At 49.7% G+C, this 12,290-nt stretch overlaps 1 protein-coding gene across 3 annotated transcripts in view; it reads left to right on the top strand.

Annotated features, from left to right (window-relative positions):
- Nucleotides 1-10,078, top strand: part of FLNA (filamin A) — a 95,762-nt gene extending 85,684 nt beyond the window's left edge. For all 3 annotated transcript variants that reach the window (XM_084836015.1, XM_084836014.1, XM_084836013.1), the window contains 6 exons: nt 332-447; nt 1,112-1,244; nt 5,201-5,377; nt 5,504-5,722; nt 6,126-6,317; nt 9,101-10,078. In XM_084836015.1, coding sequence (XP_084692141.1) covers nt 332-447; nt 1,112-1,244; nt 5,201-5,377; nt 5,504-5,722; nt 6,126-6,317; nt 9,101-9,288 — 1,025 coding nt within the window. In that variant the 3' untranslated portion in view covers nt 9,289-10,078. The remainder of the gene's footprint in view (nt 1-331; nt 448-1,111; nt 1,245-5,200; nt 5,378-5,503; nt 5,723-6,125; nt 6,318-9,100) is intronic.
- Nucleotides 10,079-12,290: the final 2,212 nt, after the last annotated feature.

Below are 12,290 nucleotides of genomic sequence, written 5' to 3'. Positions count from 1 at the left end.
TCACCCAGTAAGCTTCTGTGGCCGAGTGGGGACTAGAACCCGGATCTCCCAGCTCCTAGTCCAACACTCTTGCCACTACACCACACTGGCTTTTATTTGCTAAAACTCCCTCAAGGGGGTGCCTTAAATCGTACAGTTCCCCCCCCCCAATGGATTCCATACAGTGGCTGCGATTCACCCATCGCTGCTGCACCATTGGGGTGAACATCCCTAGCTGTACCTCATTAAGGGCCAAATTAGACATTCACCTTCAGTGCGTCTTCAGTGACGTGCACCCTCCAGAGGGAATCGCTCTCTGACTGCCCTTTCCTGTGTTTCTCTTCCCTGGCAGGCGACTATGAGGTTTCTGTGAAGTTCAATGATGAGCACATCCCGGACAGTCCCTATGTGGTACCAGCCACCTCCACCTCGGATGATGCCCGCCAGCTCACTGTTTCTAGTCTTCAGGTGAGGCACTGGGAGAAACCGCCCCCTTGCTCCCCCTGCTGGCTGGATTGAGTTGGCACTGTTGCTCTCCTGGGCTGGCTGCTCCTGGAGAAAGAGAGAGAAAACGGGGTTTGGATCCTGGCGGGTGTGGCTCAGGCTGGGTGCAGGATGCGCAGTGGCCCGTGCAGTGGGGATAATGGGTGGCTGGGCACCTTGTCAAGGAGGGAAAGCTAATGGAACTCCAGTACAAAAGAGCGTCTTGTGCCAGCCTCAGAACAGCCACGGTGCCAACTCTGCCGGCCACACAGGGATCTGCTCCGGGGTTTTTCTCGTGTCTCGTTTAAAGGCTGCTAACAGTCCTGCGCCCCACTGCTGGGGCTTAAAGATGGAGAGCTTCCCTGGGCACGCCTCTGCCCATCTTGCTGCCGTCCTAGAAGACTGCCCGGCCTCCCTCTTTCCCAGGGTGCTAGCCTAAACATCCCCTGCTAGCTTGCCTGCCTGCCTCTTGCGCTAATGCCCAGCTTCCCCAGGGCAGCTCTCCCTCTCTAAGCCACGTGGCCCAGGTAAGTGAACCGTCAGTCTCGTGTGCATGGGGCAGGGAGAGGGAGGCGGTGCGGTCGCAGATGCTTGATGCCGTTTCCGCTCTGTCCTCCGTTCTGCTGCCTAACGCGCTCTGTGCTTCCAGGAGTCAGGGTTAAAAGTGAACCAGCCAGCCTCGTTTGCCGTCAGCTTGAACGGGGCCAAGGGTGTGATTGATGCCAAGGTGCACAGCCCCTCAGGGGCCCTGGAAGAGTGCCATGTCACCGAAATTAATGAAGGTAAGGAGCTCTGGCACTGCCTGCCTCAGCAGGACAGGGCCACACTGCTAAGACTGTGCAGCCAACCGTTGAGTCTCTCTTTCTTTTTCTCCACCCGCCCTCCAGTGGATTTTAGAAGCTAATTTGGGGACGGGGATAGACATCTGATCTCTGGCATGGACAGAATTGAGAGCTTTTGTGAACCATCCAATTGGCACCCCTGTTCCTCACCTGAAAGAAATAGATGGGGTTGGCCAGAGGTTGATTTGCTAATGCTTTACAATCTGAGGCAGAAGTAGCATTACACTGAAATTGCCTTCATAATGAAAATTTAAGGAGATGTGCTATTGTATGTTGTTGTTGTTCAGTCGTTCAGTTGCGTCCGACTCTTCGTGACCCCATGGCCCCCATGGCCTTCCTGTCCTGCGCTCTGTCCCGGAGGGTGCTCAAGTCCATATTCATTGCATCGGTGATGCTATCTAGCCATCTCATCCTCTGCCGTCCCCTTCTCCTTTTGCCTTCGATCTTTCCCAGCATCAGGGTCTTTTCTAGGGAGTTTTCTCTTCACATTAGGTGGCCAAAGTATTTGAGCTTCAGCTTCAGTATCTGTCCTTCCAATGAGCAGTCAGGGTTGATTTCCTTTAGGATGGACTGATTTGACCTCCTTGCAGTCCAGCGGACTCGTAAGAGTCTTCTCCAGCACCACAGTTCGAAAGCATCGATTCTTCAGCGCTCAGCCTTCCTTATAGTTGTCAGGAGTGGCCTCTTTCAGTAGACTCCAATAGCCAACTCAAGACACAGATGAAAGGATTCTTTTCAAGGCTTTAATCCTTTTACAACTTAATGACTCTTTCAGATGCTAGTCACCAGCAACTAAGCAAGGAACAGCAGAGTAGCTTATGCTCCAAGTACGCAGTTGATCCCCGTTTGAAGGAGAGTCACTTGAAGATCCTGAACTTATGGGCTAGGGAGAGATCTGTTTCCCTTGGGTCCACGGGAGGCGGCCGTTGCTTGCGCGCCAAACGGGCACTATGCCTCCTTTCCGCGCTCTCCATTGCTCGTCGCTCTCTGCACTGAGTGTCTAGCAAGCCCTGTTCCCGCACTTTCTGACTACTAGGATCACTATCTATCTCAGGAATGCCAGCAGGAGGAATCTCTGCCAGCTGCTGTGCCTGTGAGGGATGAGCTGGCTCCTCTCCCATGGATTGCTGATCCTCCTCAGAATCAGAACTGCTCTGGGGTTCTATCAGCTCAGTTTCCACCCTGACAATAGTCCAGCTCTCACAGCCATACGTTGCTACTGGGAAAACCATAGCTTTGATTATACGAACCTTTGTCGGCAAGGTGATGTCTCTGCTTCTTACTGTTTTATGTGATTGAGTATTAAAACAGCAGGGCATGTATTACAATATGAAGACGGATTGGTTAACGGCCTGAACGGACATCAGGGGGTTCAGCACCTGTTTAAAACTGAGTGATTTCATGGCAGAGCTATATTCTGTTTCCACACAGTCTTCAGGGTCAGTTCCATATAAAGTGCATTACGGTCATCCATCCTTCCCCAACCTGATGCTCTCCAGATGTGCCAGCCTACAACCCCCATTGTCCATACTGGCTGGGGATGATGGGAGTTTTAGTTCCAACATAACTGGGGGGCACCAGGAAGCAGCTGGTCAGGCTGCCACATCATGGATGATAATGGCCAAGTCTCTTTTGGAAAACGGCTGTATCCCTTTTAAGCTCACCCCGATAAAAGCCGCTCCTTGCTGCAACTACCATCTGCACACCCACGAGCAAGGCAGAGCCCAGATGCACCGCCCAGATGCAAACTTAGCATTATAAAGTAATGTGACCCCATCCAGAACATGCCAGTTCTCCTCCCCGAGGTCAGAGGGACAGTCAACGCTTGCAAATGGCATCCTCCAAAATGCACCTCTTCACCCTCCTCCAGTGTGTAACACCATTAGTTCATCTCAGCAGCAGCAGTGGTGCGATATTGCTGACACTGCACAGAGAGAGAGAGAGAGTCGAAGATGTTGGTAGAACTTGCCCCCTCAAATTATGTTTCCCAGGCTCCCTTGGGCGGGCATATAGCTGCAGAACTAGCATAGGTGTTGCAACAGAAAAGGCCTCCCTCACTCTGCTAGGATTTTTCCAGTTTACAGCTGCTGGTTCAGTAGGCAGAACAAAAAAGGAAATGGGAGGGACAGAGACTGGCCCAAGGCCAAGAGAAAGTAAATTCTTGGTGCCTAGTTACTTCCTGCTGCCTTGGGGACTCTCCCTAGCCACCTCTGTTCAGGGAATTTGGGGTGGAAGTGGAAGGAGGTGTGTGGGGGGGTGTCAGCTGTCCACGATAGGCCACAAGACTCCTCCCTCCTGCCCCGTCTTCTCTCTAGTTGCAAGGTTAGCGATTGCTGTAAGGACTTGCCTGCCATAACACCCCCCCACCCCCCGCCACAGTAACCGTTTAGGCAGAAGCTTTCAGGTGCAAATTCATAGGCTGCTGATTCAAATGCCACTGAGTCTGCAAGTTGGTTTCCTGCGGTGGCATCTGGTATGTCCTGTTCTTTAGTGAGGGAGGGTGCAGCGAGTAGCCCTTGTTGCCTCCTCCTGGGCAGCCTCCTGCCATCCCACTTGTGAGCTGCAGTGATGGTCCGGAAGCTGCCGCCTGGCATGACTCTCTTTTTGTGACAGCGACAGCGAACGTTGGAATAGTGGCAGAACTGGCCAGGCATCGTTTTGGAGCAAACCCCCTAGAGATACAGGGCACCTATAAAGCTGTGAAAGGGGCCTTGGCTCTGTGTATCATGGGGAGTGCCTTCACTTGTGGTCCCCCGCCCAAATCTGCATTGAGTTAGACTGAAGTCGGGGTGCTCTGCCAGGTTCAGTTGGTGGGCAGACTAGAGCCTCTTCTGTAGGCTCCCCAAAGTATCTCTGTAAGGGCTGAACTAGCTATGCTGCCAGCCAACCAGCCTGGGACTGTGCTTTAAATCTAGGCCTGTTTCACTTGCATATAAAGCGAGGAATGAGACTCTGTCTTTTAGAAAAGAGGGCAGGTGAGGGGAGCCAAATACTCCTCATCACCTTCCCACCAGCATTTGCCCCCCCTGCTGAGCTCCAACACCAAAGTGAGCTTGGCTGGGAGAAGCATGCTGGGAAGCAGTAGGCTACAGGAAGACAAGAGACATGGCGGCTGTTTGCATGTCATGGCAGCAGATTGTGGGTTAATTAACCCACGATTTCCTGTGGCCCGTGCTGGGTGCATTCTGCAGCTGTTTTGCATATTCGACACCCCCCCCCCCAACAGGTTGATCAGGGGTTGCTACGTGATGTCCAAACCCAGACATTATAGGTTAATCATGGGTTAAACAACCCACAGTTAACCTAACTACTAATTGTAGGTTAACTATGGATTGTTTTACCCACAATTAACCTGTAGTGTCTGGATTCAGATGTTACACAGGTTGAATATCAAAATGAGCACAATACATGCCCAGCACGCACCGTGGCAAATCGTGGGTTAATTTGCTGCCTTTACATGTGAACCAGGTCATGGAGAAGGAGTTGGCACCCCCATCTGCAAAGGACTTTTGCTCTAAACCAAATACATACCCCAACTTCATATGTTCTTGCTTAAACCTGGGCTTGCTTTAAACAGTGCTGTTATATCTAGTTCGGTTCCTAGTTTTAAGTCAGCATTTTTCAGGATTTATTTACTCTCTCACACACACACACACACACACACACACACACACCCCAGTCTGTGTTCGACTTCCTTTATAATTGGATAAATTTGACTTAATATACAGGATTTATTATATGTTCTTAAAAGTGCAGACCCCCATAACTTTAGACACTGAAGGAAATGCAGAAGATTAGACCTCTACTCTCCCTTTGCGCGCATACGCAATTCACGTAAACTCGTGGATTCCCTGCTGTCGGCAGCCTCTTAAAACCAGCCCTTTCCTCCACCACAGATAAATACGCAGTGCGGTTCATCCCCCGTGAGAATGGCATCTACTCCGTGGACGTCAAGTTCAGTGGCAGCCACATTCCAGGCAGCCCCTTCAAGATCCGTGTCGGGGAGCTGGGCCAAGCGGGGGACCCAGGGATGGTGTCTGCCTACGGCCCTGGCTTAGAAGGTGGTGTGACAGGTAATAACAGGAGATCGTGGGAAAAGTGGTGGGTGGGGGTGGCAGAATGGGAGGCTGTCCAGAGGCTTGGGGAGCAGCCCTCCTCCCGCAACTTGCTCTGTGTTTGCTCCTCCTCTTCACTTGTAGGGAGCCCTGCTGAATTCATAGTCAACACCACAAGCGCTGGGCCCGGGGCGCTGGCGGTCACCATTGATGGCCCCTCTAAAGTGAAGATGGACTGCCAAGAGTGCCCGGAGGGCTACAAGGTCATCTACACGCCCATGGCTCCTGGCAGCTACCTCATCTCCATAAAGTATGGTGGTCCGTACCACATTGCCGGCAGCCCTTTCAAGGCCAAAATCACAGGTCAGCACCCGTTGGAGGAGGGGGGCATTGAGAGGGAAGCCTGGTTTAGAGATGGGAAGATGGTCTACTTAGAGGTCATTTTAACACTCTAGGACAGCCTTCCCTACTTGGTGCCCTCCGGATGGTTGGACTGCAACTCCCAGCATTCCTGGCCATTGCCCATGCTGGCTGGGGCTGATGGGAGTTGAAGTCCAAAACATCTAGAAGTCTGGGGAAGGCTGCTCTAGGAACAATGGACCTCTTCAGGGAACCTAGGAGTGGTGGTTCCTCTGTCATGTTGCAGTGAAGGCTGTGGCCTTGAGGTAGCTGGTATTGGGTGGCATCGGGGCATGCAGATGGGCGTTCCCCTGCTGTGGCTCTTTGCTGTTAGCACTCATGTAATCTTCCTCCTTCTCTCTGGCAGGGGCTCGGCTTGTCCCCAGTCACAGCCTCCACGAGACGTCCTCAGTCTTCATGGATGGGGTGGCCAAGCCGGATGGAGCAGCAGCACCCAAGTTTGTCTCAGATGCTAGCAAAGTGGTAGCCAAGGGGCTGGGCCTCAACAAGGGCTTCGTAGGGCAAAAGAACTCCTTCACAGTAGACTGCAGCAAAGCAGGTGGGTATGAATGGTTTTGGAGGGACAACTGTCTAGAAAATCCAAATGGCTGCAGCAAATGTGTGCTTACCACATAGTGTCTTATGTGTCTTCAGAAATCCAAAGCCATGATTCTTGTACTCTGTGGTGAGCTTTTGAAAGCTGAATTGAGCCATGATTAGTGGAAAAGATGAAGGGGTGGTCTGGGTAAAGCTGCTTTGCACAGGGGTGGGCCTACAACTCCCATCAGCCCTAGCCAGCATAGCCAGTGGTGAGGGATCATGGGAGTTACAGCCAAAACAGCTGGAGAGCCAGAAGTTGCCCACCCCTGACTTAGTGAGTCAGATGACATTTTGCATTTAAATACATAGCCAGCAGCAGTCGATTCTGGAAATGTAACATTTCCAGAAATTTTGAAGCTATTGGGGGGAAAAACCCATTCCCCCCATTTTTTTCCAGAAAAAATTTAAATTTTGGGAAAAACAGAAAAATAAGCAATACTTGTTTTTTTAGCACTCTTTACAGATGTAAAGCCACTGTTGCTTCAGGACAACCTTCCCCAACATGGTATTCTATAGATATTTCGGACTTCAGCTTATATCAGCTTCAGGCAGGATGGCCAGTGGTCAGGAATGCTGGGCATTGTAGTCCAAAACAACTGTAGGGCACCAAGTTGAGGAATGCTACTTTAGGACTGTAAAGCAGCCTTTATGTTCCTAAAGTTTATATTATGTATAACTTGATTTGCTAATAAAATTATCATTATATTTGAAAACTTTAAAGAGTGAACTCAGTAAATTTGTAAATATTGTCTGAATGAATTATACTTTAAAATTTTAATATACCAGACATGATTAATTTTATGAGCAAACGAAGTTATACATAAAGTATTTTAGGTTCCTAGTTTATGTCTGACCAGAGGGAATGTCAGCAAGTAGTCCCTGAAACATCTGAATCTAGTTTTTAGAAATCACTGGAGGAGTAAAGGCTTGGTAACAATATATAAACACCTTGTTGTAATTTCTAAAAGGAAATGTTTCATAATCCAAAGCTATTCAATTTTTCCAGTTTTTCGGGAAAAAAAATAAAGGCGGTTCTTGCCCAAATTTTCCCTTTTTTCTAGGCTCTCACATCTCTAGTCTATCCTAGAGAGACTTGGAGTGCTTCCAGCTGAGGGTGTTATTGCCCCATTGCCTTGCTTCATGCAAGGAATGTTACGGGGGGTCGAGACAATGACATCCTCCCCTCACAGCCCTCCTATGTTTTCTCACCCCTTCTTCTGCAAAAAAAGACTGTTAAGGAGAAAAAGACGACATAGCTGCACGGTGCCTTCTAAGTGGTGGTGCTGATGGATGGATAGACAGACAGATAGAAGGGTCCTCCACCTGGAAGCACTCTTAGTGTGGGTAACAATGGACAAGCAAGCAATATAACCTAGTAGATGGTCTTCCTTTTTAAAAAGGAACAACATGGCAAGGATAATTCTGGCTGTGCAACCCAGGCCAAACAAGAGGTTTATGGTAACTCCAAAAGATGCTTCAGGTTCTGGATCTTCATGGGAGGGAAGGGTGAGGGTGACTTAAATCACACCTGTTGCCCTACTTGCTCTCCACTGTAAATACCCAGAATGTGTTGTGTCTGTCTAAGAGCTGAGGCACAGTCCCAGTCTGGTGATATTCCTAAGAAGTGCTGGCCAAAGAGGGAGGGCAAAGATAGGGTTTATTAGAATATCTTCAGGGTATCCTCAGAGTATCTTCGGGGTACCTTCGGGGTTTATTAGAGTATCTTTGGGGTACCTTCGGGGTTTATTAGAGTATCTTCGGGGTACCTTCGGGGTTTATTAGAGTATCTTCGGGGTACCTTTGGGGTTTATTAGAGTATCTTCAGAGTTTATTAGAGTATCTTCAGTGTAACTGGCCAGCCAGCAGAGAACATGGGGAAACAGTGGTGTGGCTGACTCGTATGCCAGAAAAGCCTAGCTCTTGTATTCAAGTACTGGAATAACTTGACTCGCCTTCCGTGTACTCACTTGCTATACTGTCCACTTGTTCTCTTCAGACTCCTAACTTAATGCCTCCAGATGCTGCTCCCCATACTTGAACTGCTGTGCTTGTCGTGGTCAAGGCAGGTTCATCTCCCCCACGGAGTCTCCCTTCCCAAGCCTCTGCCAGAAACATATCTTCATATCCACCTAGCAGTGTGTGTCCTTAGCCCTGTGTTTTCAGGGCAGTCTCTGGGGAACCTTCACACATGTACTCTGAGGCACAGCCTGAGGTTCCAGAACTGGAGACCCAAAGTTAGCAACTCAAGCAAGGTCATGGGTCAGCAGTTAGTGGAGGTGGGGAGGAGGGTGGCAGTGAAGTAGAAGATATTGCAAGCAGTAAGACTGGAGGGTTTTTCAAGAGCATCTAGAGAGGGCAAAGGAGGGGAAAGGTAGTAGTTTGGCATAGGGAGGAGATGGCTTTTTTGACTATAGGGTAGTGAAGTGTGGAGGGGGGAAATAAGCAAATGTCTAGAGCAGCCTTCCCCAGCATGGGGCTCTCCAGATGTTTTGGACTTCAGTCTCCATCAGCCAATGGTCAGGAATGCTGGGAGTTGTTGCCCAAAACATCTGGAGGGCACCAGGTTGAGGAAGGCTGGTCTAGGTAATGGAGGGTAGAACCTGGAGCAGCCAATGTGGACATCAGTTGGAGGTCTGGGGCTAATGCCTTTTACCTCTTTAAACACAGTGGCTGGTCTGTCCAAGCCAAACATTCCCAACATGCACTGCATGCGACTCACGCCTCCTCTTTCTCTTTCCGCAGGGAACAACATGCTGCTGGTGGGTGTGCATGGCCCCAAGACCCCCTGCGAGGAGATCGTGGTGAAGCACCTGGGCAACCGGCTGTACAACGTCACCTACCTGCTGAAGGACAGAGGGGACTACGTGCTGGTGGTGAAATGGGGCGATGAGCACATCCCCGGCAGCCCTTTCCATATCTCTGTGCCTTAATCCTCCCCCCACACCTGATTGTAACACTGCCCCTCCTGAGCCCCATGTGTCGTGCCACTGCCCCACGCCTGAGACACTGCCCCTTACTTTACATGGCAGGGAGTGTGCCAATGAGGCTGGTTTTTATGGGGTGGGAGGGAGCAGGTTGCCCTTGGGATTAGTGAGGGGGAATTCCTGTGGATCTGTTTACATGCAGCACTAACTCTTTTCCAACCAGTTTGTCAGTGACTCCCCCCGCCCCCATATTAGGGGGCAGGATTGATTCACACTTTCCTTGCCAGAGCACTGGCTTTGTGCCCATGGACTGAATTTGTGCCCCCCTGGGTTTGCCAGAGAAGTGTCTTCCCCATCAAAAGCTGGCACCTGGATACTGTGTACGTGTATCGGTGCCATCCACCGCTTGAGAGAAACCACTGCTCCCCATGGAACTGCAGACGGCCCGTCTCTTTTGTCTCTAGATCTCCTTTCCCTTTTTACGGCTTGAGATGGAAACTCTGTTGGTAACGGATCACCTAGCCATTCCCAACCGGGGGCTGTCCAGATGTGTTGGGCTACAAATCCCCTCACCTCCACTCATCATGGGAAGCTGGGAGTTGTAGTACAATGCAACTGGAGGGCACCAGGTTGGGGATGTCTGAGATAACTAGTGGCGGGAATTGCTCCTTGCTTTGCCAGTTTATAACCAAAACCTTGTTTAGTCCTTCCAAGACTTCCAAGTCGTTGTTGTGCACAACTGCCAGACCCTTCCTCTGAGGAGGGAAGGGAATAAAAAGTTCTTGCTTCAAATGACTGCCTGTTGTCTCTGTCTGTTTTTCCCCCTCTACTTATTCAGTGATTTGCGATGCCAGACTTTGCAGTCATTCAGGCTGGGCTGACTTTAGCTTGGAGCAGCTTGTTTGAAATTTCAAACCAGGGGTGAGCAACCTGGTGCCCTCCAGGTATTTTGGACTACAACCCCCATAATCCTTTACCATTGACTATTCAAGCTGAGGCTGATGGGTACTGCAGTGCAAAACATCTGGAGGGCCACAAGGTTGCCTAACCCTGCTTTGTACACTTGGGGAACTCCTTCCGCATTCATTGTCTGCAACTGAACTCCTGCATGTTGCTAACGTTTCTGGGATGTGTTCCATGGTCCTCCACTCGGTTCATGCAGGCTGCTAGCCAAGGATGTTCACACCCTGGTGAACAAGGACTCTGCAACGCTCCTTGGTGGCTTTGCAACCACAGGTAAAGCCTGGTGGATCAGCTACCCCAGAAGCATCACCTTGATCTTGCCAATCTTATGGGGGAACTCCAGCGTTAAGGTCTGTTTTGGAAAAGGGAGAGGGAATCCTGCAGAAAAGTCTCTTAAGAGTTTTTCCCTTAATAAAGACCCGTGTCGAAACACGTTGGAAATTCAATTGGTGCAGCTGTTCCTCTTTTTGATTTTGGAATGCCAGAGTTACTAGGAATCATTTGAAAAATATTTGGGGCATTCCTCTATAAGCTAGTTATTTTTTTCAATCTCTTCCCACCTTGACCAGAAGGTAGTATGTAGCTTGGGTCAACAATGGAAGCTGGATGAGCTTTGGCAGTATTAGATTTCCCATTTACCAGTTTCAGCTAAAGTCCTGTAGCCAGTGCTTTACAATCCCACACATATTTTCCCCAAAAACCACCTATCAGGAGTGCAGAAACTCGGCCTGAGAGCCAAATTCCATTTTGGGGAAGCTTTGGGGGCTGCGTTCCAGTGGTGAGTGGGGGCAAATGGCACGGGACCAAACATCAAAAATACTTAATACTTAGCTTAAAGCTTATTGCTAATAACTAAGCCTTAGGAGAATAATGTCAACCTTTTTGGGGAAAAACTACACCAAAGCCAGGAAATCATCAGATGGGTGGTTGGGGGAAGGGGGGGGCTGGGAAAAGGGGCATGGCCATCTAGAGCACCCAGGAGGGGTTGAGGTTTTGCATCCCCTGACCTACACAGAGAGAAACCCCAAATCCATCCTGTGAAAGATTCCAAGCTTCATGAAACACAGGTAAGTAGCTTGTAGCTCTCCAGATGTTTTGGCCTACAAGTTTCCCACCCTGATGTAACAGTTGGAGGGCAAGGAGCTGTAGATAATCCTGTAATAATATAGAATCATAGAATAGTAGGGTTGGAAGGGGCCTACAAGGCCATCGAGTCCAACCCCCTGCTCAATGCAGGAATCCAAGTCAGAGCATCCCTGACAAATGGCTGTCCAGCCTCGTCTTAAAGGCCTCCAGTGTGGGAGAGCCCACCACCTCCCCAGGTAATTGGTTCCATTGCCGTATTGCTCTGACACTCAGGAAGTTTTTCCTGATGTTCAGCCGGAATCTGGCTTCCTGTAACTTGAGCCCATTATTCCGTGTCCTGCACTCTGGGATGATCAAGAAGAGATCCTGGCCTTCTTCTCTGTGACAACCTTTCAAGTACTTGAAGAGTGCTATCATATCTCCCCTCAGTCTTCTCTTCTCAAGGCTAAACATGCCCAGTTCTTTCAGTCTCTCTTCATAGGGCTTTGTTTCCAGTCCCCTGATCAACAATGGTAGAAAGTAGAAAGTAGTAGAAAGCATGTAGTAGAAAGCATGCAATTGTTGCCCATGTTGTCTGTGCACATGTTTAAAATAACGTGTATCCACCAGCATCTCCAGGGGGTGTCTCCACCAGCAATTTACTTGTAGCTGGCTGCATGTGGAGGTCATTAGGGATATATGATGTTGTGACCATCCAGCAGCCACCCGGGAGCTTATCAGGGAAAAACTGGATTTCCTGAGACTGCTTAAAGTCTGAATATTTTCCTTTAGGTTCTCGGTGGTATAGCCGTTGTGTGCCCCAGCCCCTGTATTTACCTTGGATATGTTAGCCCTGCCCAGGGGTGTGCCTTTCACTGTGGCCCCAGTCAAGGGGAGTTTCCTATGTGTTTCCTGTCCCTGCACAAACCAATTAATGTCTACTGAGAAGTAACTCCCATTGTGCTCAATGAGGCCTGCGC

This window comes from Heloderma suspectum, chromosome 2 (assembly GCF_057233095.1).
Source record: "Heloderma suspectum isolate Gila_16-S chromosome 2, 16-S_ref, whole genome shotgun sequence".
Lineage (NCBI taxonomy): Eukaryota > Metazoa > Chordata > Lepidosauria > Squamata > Helodermatidae > Heloderma > Heloderma suspectum.
The sequence above is the reverse complement of the archived record's forward strand: the minus strand, read 5'-3'. Positions and strand labels throughout refer to the sequence as shown.